The sequence below is a fragment of the Cetorhinus maximus genome, chromosome 2 (genome assembly GCF_964194155.1).
Source record: "Cetorhinus maximus chromosome 2, sCetMax3.hap1.1, whole genome shotgun sequence".
NCBI classification, from domain to species: domain Eukaryota; kingdom Metazoa; phylum Chordata; class Chondrichthyes; order Lamniformes; family Cetorhinidae; genus Cetorhinus; species Cetorhinus maximus.
Window position 1 is genome coordinate 143,497,309 of NC_135880.1, and position 21,952 is coordinate 143,519,260.

At 40.9% G+C, this 21,952-nt stretch overlaps 1 protein-coding gene across 1 annotated transcript in view; it reads left to right on the forward strand.

Annotated features, from left to right (window-relative positions):
• snapc3 (small nuclear RNA activating complex, polypeptide 3) overlaps positions 1-21,952 on the forward strand; it is a 51,632-nt gene that overhangs the window by 17,478 nt on the left and 12,202 nt on the right. The window contains exons 4-6 of the mRNA XM_078570326.1: positions 2,748-2,852; positions 13,420-13,569; positions 18,166-18,248. Coding sequence (XP_078426452.1) covers positions 2,748-2,852; positions 13,420-13,569; positions 18,166-18,248 — 338 coding nt within the window. The remainder of the gene's footprint in view (positions 1-2,747; positions 2,853-13,419; positions 13,570-18,165; positions 18,249-21,952) is intronic.

Genomic DNA, 21,952 nt, shown 5'->3' on the forward strand with positions numbered 1-21,952 from the left:
GATGAACTATATTACAATGCTCCTTCACCCACAACTATACCTTTACAGATATATACAGATTCATAAGGATAACACAAGTTACAAAAGCTATCTTATACTCTGATGTTCATAGTAAGTACACAGTCCACTTAAACCAATAGGCAATCTGTGGTTAGGCACACCACACTCTGAAACTAAGTGACAGATGTCCCCCCAAACAGATGCTATGGACTTCTCATCAATTCTCCCCAGATGTTTGTCGCAGTGTGAGCCAACCGGTCTCACTGAACGCCGTTTTTCACACAAAAGTTTCCAATCTCCACTGTCAAAGAACACGCTTTGGAACCTTCTCCCAAATGATGCTTTCTCTCAGACGTCTTCCACAAGGGTCCACCTCCAGGGCTTTGAACTCTCCTTCCAATGTTCCTCTTCCCTGGAACGCCACATGCATTCAAGCTTTCCCTTCCACGCACTCTCTCTCTCTCTCTCTCAAGTGCTCAGCCATGCCAACATAACACCACTGCTTTACATGCCCTTAGTAAAGAATTTCAGACCTTCAGCTGTCTCCTTGGATCTTGTGGCCTCTCGCAAGTCTATTTTGCTTTAAGTCTGCATCCTGCAGCTTTCTCGCTTTAAGCTTGGAGCCTTCCTCTCTGCCCCTTACTTTCACTTCCGCTGAACAAGATCTTGTTCCAGATTCTTGTTCTTCCTTTGACCAGAAGGTCTTGGGACTTTCTTTTTTTCCTTTAGGACCTGCTCCTTGATTTCTGGAACCTCCTTCTGTTCTTATGGGAAATCTGCTCCCTTTGCATTTCCCTCTGCAATGTCCAGCCTCTCCTGGCTTCAACCGAACAAAAATTGCTTTCTGTTTTTCCCTGCCTCTGTGTGGGCCACCTGTTGCTAAGCAGCAGCCCAGTTTTTTTTTCTACCTTGTATTTGTCTTAGGTCTCCTCCAAGAGTCATAAAACCTCATTAGAATGCAGGCATCTTTTAAAGTGAAACCAAAACTCAAGCTCCCCCCCTTTCTTAACACACACATACAGAAATACAAATTAAACTTAAAGACATACCTTATTCCTAACACACACATACACATATAACTTACTTAAAACTATCTCTAGTTCCTAACAATGTACTGTACTTGGACTTCCAGAAAGCATTTGATAAGGTTATTGCAGAAAATAAAAGCTCGTGGTGTAGGGGGCAGCATGTTAGCCTGGCTAGAAGATGGGCTGGCTGGCAGAAAACAGAATATACATACATGAGTCTTTTTCTGATTAGCAGAATGTGATGAGTGGAGTCCTGCAGGGGTCTCTGCTGGGGCCTCAACTTTTTATAATTTACATCAATGACTTAGACGAGGGGAGCAACGACATGGTAGCTTAATTTGCAGATGAGACAAAGATAGGTAGGAAAGTATGTTGTGAAGAAGACATAAGGAGTTTGCAGATGGATATAGATAGGATCAGTGGGCAAAAATATGGCAGATGGAGTATAATGTGGGAAAATGTGAAGTTCACTTTGGCAAGAATAAAAAAGCAGAGTATTGCTTAAACGAGAACGGCTGCAGAATTCCGAGGTGCAAAGGGATCGATGTGTTCTTGTGCGCGATTCATTAAAAGTTAGTATGTAGGTACAGCATGTAATTAAGAAGGCTAATGGAATGCTATCCTTTATTACAAGAGGAATTGAGCATAAAAGTAAGGATGTTATGCTTCAGTTATACAGGACATTGGTGAGACCACATCTCGAATATTGTGTGCAGTTTTGGAAAGGATGTAAATGCGTTGGAGGCGGTTCAGAGGAGGTTTACTAGATAGCTACCTGGAATGAGCGGGTTGTCTTATGAGGATAGGTTGGACAGGCTGGGCTTGTTTCCACTGGAGTTTGGAAGAGTGAGGGGTGACTTGATTGAAGTATATAAGATCCTGAATGGTCTTGACAAGGTGGACATGGAAAGGACGTTCCCTCTTGTGGGTGAGTCCAGAACTAGGGGGCACTGTTTTAAAATTAGGGATTCCCTTAAGGGAAAGAGATGAGGAGAATTTTTTTCTGAGGATTGTGCGACTTTGGAACACTCTGTCTCAGAAGGCAGTGGAAACAGGGTCACTGAATATTTTTAAGGCAGAGGTAGGTAGATGCTTGTTAGGCAAAGGAACCGAAGGTTATTAGGGGTAGATGGGAATGTGGAACTCAACACAAACAGATCAGCCATGATCTTATTGAATGGTGTAGCAGGCTCGAGGGGCCAAATGGCCTACTTCTCCTATTTCATATGTTTGTTTGTAAGTTAGGGCAAGATGGTGTTTTGGCAAAGGTAACAGCGGAGCAGAGCAAATTGTGCAGGAGCTTGTGACAATTTGCAGTTCACGGTGGCAATTTGCAGTTCCCTCGCAAAAGTTTCTGGCCAATTTGCACATTATTGGGCTGGAATTTGTTGATAAAATAGTTTGTGCATAAAATGATCAAAACCATGAAGCCTACTTTTCTGTAGCTTTATTCTTTGTTAATCTGTAAGAAATGGATGGGAACGTTATTCCATTATCACTCACTAAACCCAGAAGTAACTTCTGAACTCATGTGGAACTAGATGTTAAACTTTTCATATCGTAGGTGGAGCAAGTCAAAGCATGCAGTTATTTAAGGGCAGACTTAAATGTTACTAAATTTCAAAAATCCCAAAATTCTACTTAATTTAAAAGTCTAACTGCTGCAGTTAAATACATGGATTATGTCTTACGCTTTTATCTTTATTTTGTGTAATTCAGGAAATGCACACTGTAGGAAGGAAGCCCAGTCACCCAGAAGATTCCATTCCAGCTGGAGAAGTGATCCTAACTATTAATGTCTACTCCCCTATTATATTTATTAAGGTGGGTATTGGGTTATAAATTCAACCTGTGATATCCATTTTGTTAGCCACCATTCACAGGTTTACTACTTAGGGATCCAGATGTGACGAATAGCATTTCTGATTGGTAAATAAAGATGAGTGATAGGCAGCACCATACAGCACGCAATCTCAATACTCATTCACACGATGCATGCATCGTGTGATCTTTAACCTTTTTGTGTGTTTTTTGGTAAATTGGCAAAACTATGTTTTAGTTATTGAGAGTTTCAACCCAACTAAACCGTGCTAGCGTTTATAGTGCCAATGAGTTTCCTTCCATTCAGTTTGCCTCAGTCCATGCTTTCAGCATATCTTTCCATTCCATTTTCTCTCATGCACTTGTTTAGTTTCCTTACAAAAGCATCCACGTTCTCCTTATTCACTTCCTGTGGCCGGCGTTCCACATTCTAATCCCACTCTGAGTAAAGAAATTTCTCCTTATATCTTTACGGAAGTTATTAGTAATTCTCTTGTATTTATGGCCCTTGTTTCCACTTGTGGGAGAATCCAAAACATTCTCACCACACCAATCCTCGCCAACTCATTGATTATTTTAAACTCATTTATCTGTTCCTCTCTAAGTTTTCATCTTTCTCAAGAAAAAAGTCCCAATCTGTTCAGTCTTTCCTGAAAGCTGAAACCTTTGTGCACTGCCTTTCTTAAGTTTTTTTTGCATTTTCTCCATTGCTTCTATGTCTTTTTTTAATTGTATGGGGATTAGAACTGTTCACAGCATTCGAAGTGTAGTCTGATCAGTGTCCTATACAATTTTAACATTTTCCTGCTTCCTGCTTGGAGCTACTCCTATCAGGAGATCTGCTGTTATGGTATGTCATGCTCGTCTTGTCTTGCGCCATCCTCTCACATCCACTGCTTTTGAGTTCAATACCTCAGAAATAAATTTCCATGCTTTGTTAGCATTTTTAATTGCTTTTCTAACTTGCGATATTTTTAATTATTCATTCACCTCTAGCCCTATATCCCTTTGGTTGTTGACCCCCTTCGGTTTCTTATTTTCTAAGATGTAAATGATGTATTTCCTATAAAAAGTGCATCATCTCACATATATCTATTCTATGTTAAACTTCATTTGCAACTTAACTGCCTGGTCTGCAAGTTTCTTATTATTCTTGTATTATGTTGCATTCTTCCTCAGTGTTAGTTATACCCTTAATTTGGTGTCATGTGGAAATTTTGATGAGTTACTTTTCTTAAAGCCAAATTATTAATGTAAAATATGAATAAATGTGGACGCAGTATTGATCCTTGTGGAACATCATTTTATACCCTCCTCCAATCTGATAAACTACCCATGCTTTCTGTTTTGAAGCCAATTTACTGTCTATTCAGTTATTTTTTGCTTGATTTCACAAACTCTAACCTTTGGCACGAACCTATCACTGTAGCTCATACCAAAGACTAAGCCTACAATATATCACAATTTTAAGGTGTTTGGCAAAATAAAGAGGCAGTAAGAAGAAAAATCATTTTAGTCAACAATTAGGATTTGGAATGCATTACCTGAGAGGTTTGTGGACATAGTTGAATAGTAGCCTTCAAAAGAGAACTGGATAAATACTTGAAGTAGCAAAAATTGCAGGAACTTTTAGAAAGAGCGGTGGAATGGAACTAACTGGGTTGCTCTTGGGGAAAATCCAGCACGGACTCAGTGGGTGGAATGGCTTCTTTTACTGCTATACTGTACTATGATTCTATTAATCATGTACCGTAAAACAAGTCTGAAAACTAAGAAGTATGTTATAGTCAGGGATTTGTCATAAGCAGTCTGTCTACTGCAATGGCAACTTAGGCCATATGCGCAACAGTCAGTAGCACAATAGTAACAGGTTTGGTGCTTCTAAGTTGCTAGTGGCCTTCTAGGATCAACATAAAAAAACAAACTTTGTATTTTAGTACCATTGCTAGTCAGTCCTATGTTAAAAGCCCAACTCAGTAACAACCAAAAGTTTGAATAAAATGGCAAATGTTGTGGTTTACTCCCTTGGCTGCTGAACAGTAGTAAATGTTGAAGTAAATACACCCTGAGTGTATTTACGGTGTTTTCTACTAGAATTAGAATTATGGGAGATGGTGGTGTAGTGGTAATCTCACTGAACTAGTAATCCAGAGGCCCAGGCTAATGTTCTGGGGACATGGATTAAATCCCTCCATGGCAGTTTATGGAATTTGAATTCAATTAATAAATCTGGAATTGAAAGGTGATCTCAGTAATGGTTCCATGAAGCTATCATCGATTGTCATAAAAACCCATCTGTCTCACTAATGTCCTTTTGGGGAAGGAAATCTGGTCTAGCCTATATGTGACTCCAGATCCACAGCGATGTGCTTGACTGTTAAATCCCTCCGAAATGGCCTAGCCAGCCATTCAGTTGTAATCAACTTCTACAGATAACAGATGGACTGCAGTGGTTCAAGAAGGGGGCTCACCACCACTACCTCAAGGGCAATTAGGGATTGTTAGCAAATGCTGGCTTGTCAGTGATGGCTACACCCCACGAAAGAATAAAAAAATAGTGAATGTGACTACAATGTTACCTTACCTGTGGTTGCTCAGCAATTTATCTAGGACAGAACCGTGTCAAACCCTATGTGTTTTATGTGGAGTAAGTTAGACAAAGCACTAAGTTATTTCTGCTGGCTAAAGATTGAAAGAGGAACATGAGCGAAGTAGGCCATTTTCCTCTCGAGCCTTTGAGATCCTGGCTGATCTGTAACTTAACTTCATATATCTGCTTTGCCCCATATCCCTTCATACCTTTGGTTATTGAAAAACAATTAATCTCATATTTAAAATGAACATTTCCAGGGAAAGCAATCCACGTTTTTGTAATCTCTCTTTGTAATTTAACCTTTCAAGTCCAGGTATCATTTTGATAAATCTGCACTGCACTCCCTCCAAGGCTAATATATTTTTACTCGTGTGTGGTGACCAGAACTGCTCAAGAGTGCTCCAGGTATGGTCTAACTAGAGCTTTGTGCAGCTGAAGCATAACTTCTACTCCCATGCGTTCTAGATCTATAGATATAAAGGATAGCATTCTTTTAGCCTTAGTTTAGAATCATTGAATGGATACAAAACAGCAGGAAGCCATTTAACTCATTCATCCTATGCGAGCTAGTCCCTGCAGCCTTGCATTTTGGGTGCTTATCAAGTCCCTTTTTGGAAGTTGTGATGAAATTTTCCTTCACACCCTTTCTGGCAGTGCATTCTACATGGTAACTACTCACTGTATGTCACCTTTGGTTCTTTTGTAATCAACTTAAATCAATGTCCTCTGGCTCTCGACCCTTCCGCCACCTCTCGACCTTCTCTAAGGAGGACAACCCCAGTTTCTTCAAAACAAAAACAGAAATACCTGGAAAAACTCAGCAGGTCTGGCAGCATCGGCGGAAAAGAACAAAGTTGACGTTTCGAGTCCTCATGACCCTTCAACAGAACTAAGTAAAAATAGGAAAGGGGTGGGGGGGGTGGGGGGAGAGAAGTTGGGGGGGTGTGGTTGTAGGGACAAGCAAGCAGTGATAGGAGCAGATAATCAAAAGATGTCACAGACAAAAGAACAAAGAGGTGTTGAAGGTGGTGATATTATCTAAACGAATGTGCTAATTAAGAATGGATGGCAGGACAGGCAAGGTACAGATAGCTCTAGTGGGGGTGGGGTGAAATGGGACTAAAAGGGCATAAAAGGTATAGATTTAAAAATAATGGAAATAAGTGGGAAAAGAAAAATCTATATAAATTATTGGAAAAAACAAAAGGGAGGGGGAAGAAATGGAAAGGGGGTGGGGATGGAGGAGGGAGTTCAAGATCTAAAGTTGTTGAACTCAATATTCAGTCCGGAAGGCTGTAAAGTGCCTAGTCAGAAGATGAGGTGCTGTTCCTCCAGTTTGCGTTGAGCTTCACTGGAACAATGCAGCAAGCCAAGGACAGACATGTGGGCAAGAGAGCAGGATGGAGTGTTAAAATGGCAGGCGACAGGGAGGTCTGGGTCATTTTTGCGGACAGACCGAAGGTCCAATTTCTTCAATCTTTCCTTGTAACTGAAGTCAATCATCTGTAGAGCCTTTCTCATAAACCTTTCTGCACCCTTTTTGAAGTCTTCACATCCAGAATTAGACATTTTCTAGTTGAGGCCGAACCAGTAATTTATGAAGGTTCATCATAACTTGCTTGCTTTTGAACTCTCTGCCTGTGTTTATAAAGCTCAAGATCCTCTATGCCTTTTTTTTTACCAGTTTCTCAACCTTCCCCAGCCAACTTCATGATTTGTGTGCATATACTCCCAGAGTCCCTATCCTGCATTTGCTTCTGAATTGTTCTCTTTGGTTTATATTTCCTTTCCTCATTCTTCCATTTTTACTTCTCTGCATTAAATTTCATTTGCCACGTTTCCACCTATTCCATCAGCCCAACCATGTTCTCTTGAAGTCTATCACTATCCTCCTCCCAGTTCACTCTACTTCCAATTTTTGTGTCATCTGCCGAGTTTGAAATTGTGCCTTGTATACCCATTCTAAGTCATTAATATATATCAAGAAAAGTATGGTCCGAGTACTGACCCCTGGTGAACACTGCAATATAGCTTCCACCAGTCCGAAAAGCAACTGTTCACCAATACTGTTTCCTGTCACTCAGTCAAATTTGTATCCATATTGCCACTGTCTCTTTTATTCCATGGGCTTCAAGTTTGCTGGCAAGCCTACTATGTGGCACCTTATCAAACACCTTTTGGAAATCCATTAACACATCAACCATATTACCCTCATCGATCCTCTCTGATACCTCATCAAAAAAACTTAGTCAAGTTAATTAAACATGATTTGCTGTTAACAAATCCATGCTGGCTTTCCATAATTAGTCCATCCTTGTCCAAGTATTAAGTTATTTTTTTCCAGAATTATAGTTTCGTAAAGCTTTCCGGCCACTGACGTTAAATTGGCTGCCCTGTAATTGCCTCGTTTAACCTTAGATCCTTTTTTGAACAAGTGTCATTTGTAATTCTTCAGTCTCCTAGCATCTCTCCCATGTCTAGGGAAGATTGGAAGATAATGGCCAATAGCTGCACAATTTCTACCCTTGCTTTCCTCAGCATCCTCAGATGCATCCCGTCCCATCCTGGTGATTTATCAACTTTTAAGTACAGCCAGCATTTCCAGTACATTATCTTTTTCACTTTGTAGCCAATCCAATATCTCTACTTTCTTTTTTTCTGTAACTTTGGCACATCTCCTTCCTTGGTAAAGATGAAACTCGTTCGAGTTATCAACAGTCACAGATTGCAACTCTTTCGAGTACAATCACAGTTCTTGGTTTCCGGGAGTGGGACATGAACCCACAACCCTCTGATTCAAAGGCATGGGTGCTATGAACTGAGCCACAGCTGACACCTCTTGGTAAAGATGAACCCAAACTAATTTAGTACTTCAATCATGGCCTTTGCCTCTATGCGCAGGTATTTTTGGTTTCCAATCAGCCCATCCCTCCCCCCCATTAGCTTTTTACTATTTATATGCCTGTAAAGACTTTTGGATTCACTTTTATGCTAGCTGGCACTCTTTTCGCATGCTCTCTTCATGTCTCTTATTTCCTTTTTCACTTTCTCTCTGAACATCTATGTTCAGCCTGTTTCTTGTATTATCGACCATGCATTTTTCATATCCACCCTTTTTCCTGCTTCATCTTGCTCTGTCTCTTTCATTATCTAAACCTTATGGTACTATGATCATTTTGTTCATAGCAACTAGGAGCAGGAGTAGGCCATTCAGCCCTTCGAGCCTGCTCCGCCATTCAGTATGATCATGGCTGATCCTCTATCTCAATGCTATATTCCTGCTTTCTTTCCATACCCCTTGATGCCCCTAATATCCAAAAAATGATCAATTTCTTTCTTGAATATACTCAGTGACCTGGCCTCCACAGGTTGACCACCCTCTGAATGAAGAAATTTTTCCTCACCTCAGTCCTAAGTGGCCTGCCCCGTATCCTGAGACTGTGTGGCCCCTGGTTCTATACTCCCCAACCAGGGGAAACATCCTCCCTGCATCTAAATCTGTCTAGCCCTGTTAGAATTTTATATGTTTCAGTCAGACCTCCTCTCATTCTTCTAAGCTCTAGTGAATACAAGCCCAGTCGAACCAATCTCTCCTCATACAACAGTCCTGCCATCCCCCGTATCAGCCTAGTGAACCTTCGCTGTACTCCCTCTATGGCAAGTATTTCCTTTCTTAGGTAAGGAGACCAAAACTGTGCACACTACTCCAGGTGTGGTCTCAGCAAGGCCTTGTATAACTGCAGTAAGACATCCCTACTTCTGAACTCAAATCCTCTTGCAATGAAGGCCAACATTCCATTTGCCTTCCTAATTGCTTGCTGCACCTGCCTGTTTACTTTCATTGACTGGTGTGCAAGGACACCCAGATCCCTTTGTACATCCACCTTTCTCAATATATCACCATTTAAATAATGCTCTGCCTTTCTGTTTTTCACACCGAAGCGTATAACTTCATATTTATCAATATTATACTGCATCTGCCATGTGTTTGCCCACACAACTTGTCTAAATCACTCTGAAGCCTCCTTGCATCCTCCTCACAATCCCGCCCAGTTTTATGTCATCAGCAAACTTGGAAATGTTGCATTTGGTTTCTTCATCCAAGTCATTTGTGCATATCGTGACTAGCTGGAACTCAAACACTGATCCCTACGGTACACCACTAGTAACCGCCTTCCATCTGGAAAAAGACCTATTTATTCCCACTCTGTTTCCAGTCTGTCAACCAATTTTCAATCCATGCCAGTATGTTACCCCCGATCCCATGTACTTTAATTTTGCCCACTAGCCTCTTATGTGAGACCATATGAAAAGCTTTCTTGAAATCCAAATACACCACATCCACTGGTTCTCCCTAATATATTCTGCTAGTTACATCCTCAAAAAAACTCCAGTAGATTAGTTAAGCATGATTTCCCTTTCATAAACCCATGCTGACTTTGACGAATCCCATTAATGCTTTCCAAGTGTTCAGTCACCACGTCTTTTATAATAGACTCTAGCATTTTCCCCACTACTGATGTTAGGCTAACTGGCCTGTAATTCTCTGTTTTTTCTCTCCTTCCTTTTTTAAATAGTGGGGTTACATTTGCTACCCTCCAATCTGTAGGAACTGCTCCAGAGTCCTTGGAATTTAGGAAGATGACCACCAATGCATCCAATATTTCCAGAGCTACTTCCTTTAGCACTCTAGAATGTAGATGATCAGGTCCTGGGGATTTTTCAGCCTTTAACCCCATTAATTTCTCCACCAGTTTTTTTACCAATACTGATTTTCTTCAATTCCTCCCTCTCACTAAACCTTTGGTTCCCTAACATTTCTGGGAAATTATTTGTGTCTTCTTTTGTGAAGATAGAACCAAAATATGTGTTCAATTCTACTGCCATTTCTTTGTTCCCCATTATAATTTTCCCCCGTTTCTGATTGTAAGGAACCTACATTTGTCTTTGCTAATCTTTTTCTCTTCACATATTTATAGAAACTTTTACAGTCAGCTTTTATGTTCCCTGCAAGTTTACTCTCATACTCCATTTTCCCCTTCTTGATCAACCTTTTTGTCTACTTTTGCTGAATTCTAAACTGCTTCCAATCCTCAGGCTTGCTGCTTTTTCTGGCAATTTTATATGTCTCCTCTTTGGATCTAATAGTATCCATAATTTCTTTTGTAATTCATGCTTGAGCCACCTTTTCTGTTTTATTTTTGCACCAGACAGGAAAGAATAATTGTTGTAATTCATGTATACATTCCTTAAATATTAGCCATTGCCTATCCACTATCAACCCTTTTAGTAAGGTTCCCTAGTCCACCATTGTCAACTCGTGCCTTATAACCTCATAGTTCCCTTTATTTAGATTCAGGACCCTAGTTTTGGATTCAACTTCTTCACTCTCCATCTTAATGGACAATTTATCATTTTATGGTCGCTCTTCCCCAAGGGACCCCGTACAGCAAGATTGTTAATGAATCCATTCTCATTACACAATACCCAGTCTAGGATAGCCTGCTCTCTAGTTGGTGCCTCAACATATTGATCTAAAAAAACCATCACGTACACACATCAGGAAATCCTCCTGCACAGCATTAATGCTAGTTTGGTTTGTCCAATCTATATGTAGATTAAAGTCACCCATGATTACAGTTGTACCCTTATCGCATGCGTCTCTAATTTCTTGTTTAATGCATTTTCCCTGACATCTCCGTTACTGTTTGGGGGACAATAGATGGCCCCCACCAACGTTTTCTGCCCCTTGGTGTTTCTTATCTCCACCCAAACAGATTCCACATCGTAATTTTCCGAGCCAATATCCTTCCTCACTATTACATTGATTTCCTTCTTTACTAACAGTGTTACCCCACCTCCTTTCCTTATTTGTCTGTCCTCCCTAAATATTGAATACCTCTGGATGTTCAGCTCTCATCCTTCGTCACCCTGCAGCCTTGTCTCCATAATTTTTTTAAAATGTATTCATAGAAATGTGGGCATCAGTGGCCAGGCCAGCATTTATTGCCCATCCCTAATTGCAACTATATCCTAACCGTTTATATCTATATGTGCTGTTAATTCATCTACCTTATTGCGAATACTCTGCGCATTAAGATATAATGCCTTTAGACTTGTCTTTTTAACCTTTTCAGTCATTTTAGCTTTATTTTGCACCATGACCCCATTTGTTTTTTCCCTTGTTTTTACTGCCTTCCACTTTTGCTTCTTACTTATCTGTCTTTTATTTCTATCCTTTTTTCCCCCTCCTGTCTCGCTGCTCAGGTTCCCATCCCCCTGCCATTCTAGTTTAAACCCTCCCCAACAGCACTAGCAAACACCCCCCTGAGGACATTGGCCCTGGTCCTGCCCGGATGCAACCCGTCCTGTTTGTACTGGCCCCACCTTCCTCAGGACCAGCCCCAGTGTCCCAGGAATCTGAATCCCCCCGCCCCCTACACCATTTCTTCAGCCATGTATTCATCCCATATATCCTGTTATTTCTACTCTTGCTAGCACGTGGCACTGGTCGTAATCCTGAGATTGCCACCTTTGAGGTCCTACTTTTTAAGTTGCGTCCTAACTCCCTATATTCAGCTTGTAGGACCTCATCCCGTTTTTTTTTTACCTATGTCGTTGGTACCAATATGTACCACGACCACTGGCTGTTCGCCTTCCCCCTACAGAATGCCCTGTAACCTCTCTCAGACATCCTTGACCCTGGCACCAGGGAGGCAACATACCATCCTGGAGTCTCTTTTGTAGCTGCAGAAACGCCTGTCTGTTCCCCTTACTATTGAATCCCCTATCACTATAGTCCTGCCACTTTTCTTCCTCCCCTCTTGTGTAGCTGAGCCACCCGTGGTGCCATGGACTTGGCTCTTACTGCTTTCCTCTGAGAAGTCGTCTCCCCCAGCAGTATCCAAAACAGTATATCTGTTAGAGAGGGGGACGGTCACAGGGGACTCCTGTACTACCTGCCTTCCTCTACTCCTCCCGGTGGAAACCCATCCGCTTTCTGCCTGTTCAATGTTTACCTGTGGTGTGACCACCTCACTGAATGTGCTGTCCACGACAATCTCAGCATCGCGGATGCTCCACAGTGAATCCACCTGTAGCTCCAGCTCTGAAATACAGTTAGCCAGTAGCTGCAGCTGGACACACTTGCTGCACACAAGTGTCCATGGCTTCCCACATAGTGCAGGAGGAGCATATCATGGGTATGAACTCTGTTGCCATGATTTCCCTTTAGATTAAGCTCGTCAGTTACTCCCTTTAAAGAATAATAACTATGCTAGGAGCCTTATTCCACTCCAAACACTCCCATTACTGTCCAAAGTCCTCACATTTTTGGTTAAGCTCATCATTATTTTGTTTCGCATGGCCACAACATTTTAATTATCTATGTATGTGGACCCTAATTCTATTTCGGCCTTCACTGTATCTAGCTTTCCACCATTTAGAAAGTACTCTTTATGATTTATCATTTTCAGATCCTTTTAATGATTAAGTGTTTTTAAGTCAAGTTTAGCATGTTAACTACTAATGCTGTAATGTTCTGGTGAGACACATTTTTCATATCAGCAAGCTAGGGCCCTGACATGTATCATTACTACCTGATCCTTTTTATGTTTTACATCCTAATCAACTCTTCTAGCATTGGAGCCCTAACTCATGCCGAATGCTGAGCTTGATTGTAATGCTTTCCTGCTACTGGGGCTGACGTTAGCTTATTTGGGGATTGAACCTGGAACATTCCTCATCTCTGTAACTTGGTTATTCGCTGTATAAACTTGCAGTCGGCATGGAGACGAGCTCTGAAGCACATTGAGTTTCACCAGGTGTTTTTGTGTTAATGTTGAAACAGTTCCATTTTGCTGATAGCTACACAATTTACAAGTCTATTTGGTGCTGTTTTTGTTTAGTGAAATAATTGTGTTTTTTAGTTCAAAGATTTTGTAATGCCACTGAAGCATTCCAGTTATTTGCTGACAGCACAGGGAGAAGAAGCCCCACCATACACTTCTTGTGTTTGGAAGTCAGAAACTAACTGAGCTGAGGGATGCCATCTCTTGTGTTAGTGACCTTCAGATTGGTGGAGAATTCAGCAACACTCCAGACCTGGCTCCGGAACATATTAGCAAGGTATGCATTTCTGTTCCCCTGTGATCCATCTAGACCCTGTATACAAAAGCTGATGGGCAAATCTTTAACACAAACAGAAAATACTGGAAAATCTCAGGTCTGACAGCATCTGTGGAAAGAGAAGCAGTGTTAATGTTTCAAATTTCTTAGGAAAGAGAGAGTTTAAGTAAGTTATATTGTATTTGTAGGTTTTAGGAATGAGTTTTAGCTTTACTGTTTAAGTTTGATTTGTATTTTTGTATTTGTGTGTTAAGAAAAGGAGAAGTTGAGTTTTAATTTCACTTTAAAAGATGCCTGCGTTTTAATGAAGATTTTGTGACTCTTGAAGGGAGTAAAACAAACAAAAGGTTAAAAAAAACACACACAGAAAACTGAACAAAAACAGTTTGAATTCAGTTGAAGCCAGGATTCCTGAGAGACTGGACAGCAGAGGGACAGATAGCAAATCCCAAACTAAAATTGAAGCCAGCTGCTAAGAGAGACTGGACAGGAGAGGAAAATGCAGAAGGAAGTTCCAGAAACTAAAGAAGAAAGTCCCCAAATCCAGGGAACAGGAAAGGTCCCAAGAGGACAGCCTAGTCAAAGGACAAGGACAGGAATCTGGATAAGGTTCCATTCTGTGGAAGTGAATGTAAGGAGCAGAGAAGAAGGCTCCAAACTGCAAGCTTAAAGAGAAGAAAGCTACAGGATGCAGATGTAAAGCGATATAGATGTGAGAGAAGCCAGAAGATGCAGGGGAACAGCTGAAGGCCTGTGACTCTTTACTATGGGCATATGAAGCAGTGGTGTTCTGTTGGCATGGCTGAGTCAGTGAGAGAGAGTGTACGTGGAAAGAAGCTTGAATGCTTGTGGCAATCCAGGAAAGAAGAACATCGGAAGGAGAGTTCAAAACCCTGGCAGTGGACTCTTGTGGAAGGCGTCTGAGAGAAAGCTTTGTTTCGGATAAGATTCCAGAGCGAGTTCTTCGGGAATGGAGATTGGACACCCTCATGTGAAAGACGGAGTTCATTGAGACCAGTTGGCTCACGGTGTGACAAGCGTCTGGGGGGAGTTGATGAGAGATCCATAGGGGTGGCATCTGTCACTTGGTTTCAGAGTGCGGTATGTCTCACTACAGGTCGCCTATTGATTTATATGGACTGTGTACTTACTGGGAACATTAGAGTATAAGATAGCTTTTGTAACTTATGTTATCCTCACAAATCTGTATATATCTGTAAAGGTATAGTTGTGGGTGTCAGAGTATTGTAATATAGTTCAGCTTTTCCTGTTTAATAAATGTTTTATTCTTTTGTTAAAAGTTCATCAGCTGACTCCTGTGACTGTTCAGTAGCCACTCCCCATGTATCTAAACAAAAAAATAAAAGTTAGAATCTATCAAGCCGGCTTCCAACCTGGGATCTGGCTTGTCCAGTAGTAACATCAACTGGGGTCATAAATTCAAAATGATTGTTCTTCAGGACTGGAGAGAGGCAGAAATATGATGAGTTTGAGATGTTGAAAAAAGGGGAAGAGGCAGGTGGAACAAAATAGAAGGTCAGGGATAGGTTGGAGGGTAGGAGAAATTAAATGACAAAGATGTCTTACAACACAAGACAAAGGGAATGGTAATGCTAGTATTAAAGACAGACGCTTTAGTCCCGAGCAGATGTTAATAACGCAATAAAGGTCAGCACTGTCTGAAAGCAAAGTAGCAGAATGTGTTAATAGCAGAAGAAGGGACAGTGCTGTCTGAAAGCAAAAACAAAAATCTTTAACTTGCGTATCTCCATCTGTCAAATATGGTCACATTTCAAACAAAGTTGCCTTGCAAGTTCTGTTGCAGTTATTTCTCAAAGATTTCTTGGCACCTTTGAGAGTATTTCTTACGTCTCTAACAACACTGTCCAAAATTTTGGTAGAGGGAATAACAATTTTGATTATGTCTCAGTGGCAAAGGCAAGTGTGTTTCTTGGATCAGCTGGAGCTCAGTGTTGAATGATCTTTTGCTGCTGTTCACAGGATAGTTACCGTTGTCCAGCTGCTCTGGCAACTCAGTACGTGCATCCAGCTGAGTGTGTACATAGCAAGTGATTAAGCTTTTCTCACTGTAGTGGCCATTACGATGAATTTCCAGAGTTTACAAGGCACACTGACTCATTAATATTTCAGTAGCTGTGTTTAAATAGTGATGCAGGGCATTGTATCAGTACAATAGCATATTGGGCTCAGTACAATAGTACATAACTAACAGCGTTATACTCTTTGAAGAAATGTAGCCTGTTAGTAAACAGTATACTTGACAGTTAATATAACAACTTGTATTTATATTGTATCTTTAACATAATAAAAGGTTCCAAAGCACTTCACAGGAACTTTAACGGAATTTTAAAATTAAGGCATTGCTTAAGCAGGAGCCTTTGTAGGTCTGTGAAGTAAAGCGTGTGGGAATTTGGTGAGAGAAAGGACAAAGGCAGCAGAGTTTTGGATTTGGTAGATACATTGATAGTATAGGAGTAAAATTGAAAGTAAAGTATAGCTGCGTTAATTACCAGTTGGTCAAGGCAATATGTACTTGAGCCAGATGGAATGATATGGTAACAATAGAGGAATTACATATATCCTCGGTGCTCAGGGAAGGGAATATCAGCTTAAGGTTCTCATTCTAAATTGCTTAACAATTCATACCACAGAGGTGTCAGTGGATATTGAGGGATCAGGTGTATTGCTATTTTTGATGGAGTTGCTTGGGGCTCTCTTACAGTTGAATAGTTTGAATTTTGCGGCCAGATTTGTACTTGAAGAATGAGCAGTTCCCCCCTCCAAATGACCCTACGGAAAATGACATCTCTTTTGTACTAATAATGTATGGAGACAAGAGACCCCAAGTTAGATTCCTAGTCTGTGCTAATGAATTTGTGCACAGTGACCACTTCCAAGGGCTGTCAGTGGTGAGTTATGCTGGAAAGTGCAGTGTAGTGTGATGACCTTTGGACCAGAAGCAGCATAGTAAGGAAAATAAAATGTCTGTAGAATCTGTAATTTAAAAAAAAACGTTTGAAAAGGGCCTTTAAGAATTTACATCACTTGTAAAGTGTACTTGTAAATTGTAATTTTCTTGGATAATATTTCCCCCCTGACATTTGATCCACTTGACCCAGCTCATTCCCTGGAATCATACCCATCAATTCCTCCATCCTGGTTGGACTGGAACTCGGTTCTGATGGAGAGTCATATTGGACTCAAAACGTTGACTCTGTGTTTCACTCTCCACACAGATGCTGCCAGACCTGAGGTTTTCCAGGACTTTCTGTTTCTCTTTGTGATGATTCAATTACACTCTATAGTTTTCATCAAAGATGGACACCAATATGTTACATTTAAAAAAGAATTTCAATACAATTAAGATAATTCATTAGACAGCAGTTGAAACAAGCAATCTAATAGGAAAACGATGTGATCAGTGTAGTCAGTAACCCTGAAAAACAATACGGATGTGTCACAAAGGACTGGCAAGATACAAATCTATCAAAACCACGGCAACAGTTATTGTGGCTGGTGTCCTAATGCGTAATGACCGTTACCAGGATCGATAAGAAGTGAAAGTGGCTTCCCAACTGTTCCTGTTTATTTGATTTTTGAAGTAGTGTCCGGTCATCCTTTTGATAGTATTTCCATTCAGATGATTATAATGGGATAGGATAAATGTTTAGTTTATTTCATATTTTTGCATGGTGTCTTGAATGTCTCAAACATTTCTGTGATGAATGTTACATAATGCAGGGTGTGCGTTACAATGCAGTTTCTGTGAACTTGCTATTGGAAAAATATCTTTTTAGCTGTTTCCTGTTATTATGAGGTTGTTAAAGACTTAAAGCTCTTGCCTGATAGTTTTAACGAATTTGAATTTTGATAATCCTTGCCATGTTATTGTATACCAGTATTGTAAAAGCACTCATGTCAATCTCTTCTAATATTATATGTACTATTTTTATCACCCCAGTAAATACTGAGGCAAAGTTTGCAATATTTCTGCCATTTCGCTGTCATTACCTGTGAGTTTATTGTGTGCATCCTTTAGTGGCCTGATCCCTATGTTGATTTTATTTTTGTCCGTGGAATATCTTAATATTACTTTTTGTATATGTAAATAATTAAATTTTATAGTATTGTTTTGCCTTCGTAATTGCTTTTTAAATTTTCTTTCCTAACCTTTTTTGTATTCCCTTTTGTTATTCTTTGCTTTGTGGTCTATGCGCTAAATTTATGCCTTTAGTTTCATTTTTCCCTTATTTCTTTATTCATATATAATGTCTAACTAGTTTGTTCATGCTTTTTATTGGGATACATTTCTCCTCGATTTTATTAACTCACCCTTTTAAATGTTGTTTATTCCAACATTATTCCAACAGGGTGGAATAACTCACTCTCATGCTGTTCTATTTATATATTTGTCATTAAATTGTTTATGTTTACTTTCCTAGTTCCGTTCTCATCCTCTTAAAATCATTTTTCCCATTTGTTGCTAATGCCTGTTGTTTCACCTAATTTAATTGCCTTTTTAATTTTAAGAATTAAGTACTCATGAATAAAAATTGCAATCTTACTTTTTTATAGGACTTGTACAAGTCAGCCTTTTTCTTCTTTGAAGGAACCTTCTATAATGACTTGAGATATTCTGAGTGCAGAGATTTGAGCAGGTACAATGGTCCTTGTAAAATTTTCTAATGCAAAGTTTTATGTAATTTCCAGTAATATAAAAAAAGATTGCAAGAGTTTTTTTAGATATATAATGGGTAAGAGAGAGGCAAAAGTGGACATTGGGCTGCTGGAAAATGACGCTGGAGAAGTAGTAGTGGGGAACAAAGAAATGGCGGAGGAACTGAATAGGTACTTTGCGTCAGTCTTCACAGTGGAAGACACGAGTGACATCCCCAAAGTTCAAGAGAGTCGGGGGGCAGAGGTGAGTATGGTGGCCATTACCAAGGAGAAGGTGCTAGGAAAACTGAAAGGTCTGAAGGTGGATAAATCACCTGGACCAGATGGATTACACCCCAGAGTTCTGAAGGAGATAGCTGAAGAGATAGTGGAGGCGTTAGTGGTGATCTTTCAGGAATCACTGGAGTCAGGGAGGGTCCCAGAGGACTGGAAAATCGCTAATGTAACCCCCCTGTTTAAGAAGGGAGTGAGGCAAAAGACGGGAAATTACAGGCCGATTAGCCTGACCTCGGTCATTGGTAAGATTTTAGAGTCCATTATTAAGGATGAGATTTCAGAATACTTGGAAATGCATGGTAAAATCGGGCAAAGTCAGCATGGTTTCATCAAGGGGAGGTCATGCCTGACAAATCTGTTAGAATTTTTTGAGGAGGTAACGAGTAGGTTAGACAAAGGAGAGCCAATGGATGTTATCTACTTGGACTTCCAGAAGGCCTTTGACAAGGTGCCGCACAGGAGGCTGCTCAGTAAGATAAGAGCCCATGGTGTTAGAGGCAAGGTACTAGCATGGATAGAAGATTGGCTGTCTGGCAGGAGGCAGAGAGTGGGGATAAGGGAGTCCTTCTCAGGATGGCGGCCGGTGACTAGTGGAGTTCCGCAGGGGTCAGTGTTGGGACCACAACTTTTCACTTTATACATTAATGATCTAGATGAAGGAACTGAGGGCATCCTGGCTAAGTTTGCAGATGATATAAAGATAGGTGGAGGGACAGGTAGTATTGAGGAGGTGGGGAGGCTGCAAAAGGATTTGGACAGGTTAGGAGAATGGGCAAAGAAGTGGCAGATGGAATACAATGTGGGGAAGTGTGAGGTCATGCACTTTGGTAGGAAGAATAGAGGCATAGACTATTTTCTAAATGGGGAGAGAATTCAGAAATCTGGAGTGCAAAGGGACTTGGGAGTCCTAGTCCAGGATTCTCTTAAGGTTAACTTGCAGGTTGAGTCGGTAGTTAGGAAGGCAAATGCAATGTTGGCATTTATTTTGAGAGGACTAGAATATAAAAGCAGGGATGTGCTGCTGATGCTTTATAAGCCTCTGGTCAGACCACATTTGGAATATTGTGAGCAATTTTGGGCCCTGTATCTCAGGAAGGATGTGCTGGCCCTGGAGAGGGTCCAGAGGAGGTTCACGAGAACGGTCCCAGGAATGAAAGGCTTAACATATGAGGAACGTTTGAGGACTCTGGGCCTATACTCGATGGAGTTTAGAAGGATGAGGGGGAATCTGATTGAAACTTACAGAATACTGAAAGGCCTGGATAGAGTGGACGTGGGGAAGATGTTTCCATTAGTAGGAGAGACTAGGACCCAAGGGCACAGCCTCAGAGTAAAGGGAAGACCTTTTAGAACAAAGATGAGAAGAAACTTCTTTAGCCAGAGAGTGGTGAATCTATGGAATTCATTGCCACAGAAGGCTGTGGAGGCCAGGTCATTGAGTGTATTTAAGGCCGAGATAGATAGGTTCTTGATTGGTAAGGGGATCAAAAGTTACGGAGAGAAGGCGGGGGAATGGGGTTAAGAAACTTATCAGCCATGATTGAATGGTGGAGCAGACTCGATGGGCTGATTGGCCTAATTTCTGCTCCTATGTCTTATGGTAATTTCCTTTCCTGACCTGATAGCTGAGGGTATCAAACGCATGACATATGTAACTACTTGCCTCTACTACAACAAGAACTTGAATTTAAATAGAGCCTTTAAAATAGTAAGACATCCCAAGGCACTCCACAGGAGATATATCGAACTAAATTTGACACCTAACCACATCTGGAGATTTTAGGGCAGATGACTAAAAGCTTGGTCCAAAAGGTAATAATTAAGGAGTGTCTGAAAGGAGAAGGGAGAAGTCAAGAGGTGGAAGTTTAGGGAACGAAGCCCTGAGCTTGGGGCCTTGGCAGCTGAAGGTACAATCACCAAGGGTGGAATAATTAAAATCGTGGGTGTTCAAAGACCAGAATTGGATTGCAAAAATCCCAGAGTTGTCAGACTGGAGGAGATTGCAGAGATATGGAGGGGTGAAGCCATGGTGGGATTTTGAGGCCCTTGCATAAACAAGAACCAATGTAGGTCAGTGAGCGGAGGGGGTGATGATGGTATGGTTCTTGGGCAGCAGATTTTTGGATGACCTCAAGTTTGCAGAGTGTAGAAGGTGAGACACCAGCCAAGAACGCACTGGAATAGTCAAGTCTTGAGGCAACGGGTTTCAGCAATAGATGAGCTGAGACAGAGATGGACTCAAGTGACTTTACGGAGCTGAACATAAAGTGGTGTTGTGATGGTGTGGATATTTCGTGGGATAGGAGAAGCTGGAGAAAGATGTGAGCTCAAGGCTAGGGAGAGGGAAATCTTTGAGGAAGTTTGGCCTGGTGGGCTAGAGGAAGTGAGGTAAGTTACAGAGGCATCTGATCAGTTGGTCTCAATCTTAGTGACCAGAAAGTCCATGAGCTCCTCACCGCTGTTGATGAGGGTGAAGACAAGAGAGAGAGAGAGGAGTTTTAGAAGATGGTTTGCAGCAGAGAAAAGAAACCAGGGGCTGCCTTTGTATTTCAGGGTGATCCTGTAATAGTGAGCAGTTTCGACAAAGGGGAACAGGATCTGAAGGTACTTTATGGTCCAGTCAGGTCTGGCGGTGAAAAGCTAAACCAGTTGTTTACCGTATCCATTAAAGCTTACGTCCCTTGCACTTAAGGGAGCAGAAATGAGGGATGTACCTGTGAAGGGGCCAGGGTGAGAAAGGGAGTAATGCTTTTCATGGGATTTGGGGCATCAGAGGCAGCGGTGAAGGTGGTTGAGCTGTAGAAGTGTGGTAGATATTGTTCAGCTGTGTGAATATGCAATCAAATCAAATAATTTCCAACAAGTTTGAGATTTCTTTTGGCTAAGGAAGCTTCTTAATTCAAATCTTATTCAAAAGAGACTCCAGCTATGGAAGGGGGCGGAATACAAAATGAAGAGTAGCAATGGCCATTACTTGATACAGCAACCATGATATTGTAGTTCAAGTGAGTTGTAACTCATGAGCAATCAAATCCATCTTTCTATTGTACTGATCCCAGGGGAAAGAATTTCCAGTATCCAAGCTAACTCGTGTTTAGCATTTATGCAAAGGAAATTCCCAGCTGTGCCATGAATGCCAACTTCCTTTTTTTTATTGGAGTTGGTTAAGGGCAAAGTTGACCATGATACCAGTTCAGTGCCACTATCCAATTTCATATCCTCCTCTGGTGATTCACTGGACCTGTGTTGATGAATGCTTGTCATTCTAACAAGCTTAATGGGTAATCAATAATCTATAAATTAGTATAACTTAATTACCTAAATACAGCTTCCTCCATTTACATTGTCAGCTTCACTTGTATCCTTATACTTTCACAATCTGTTTTGCTCTACAAGATTATTTCTACTT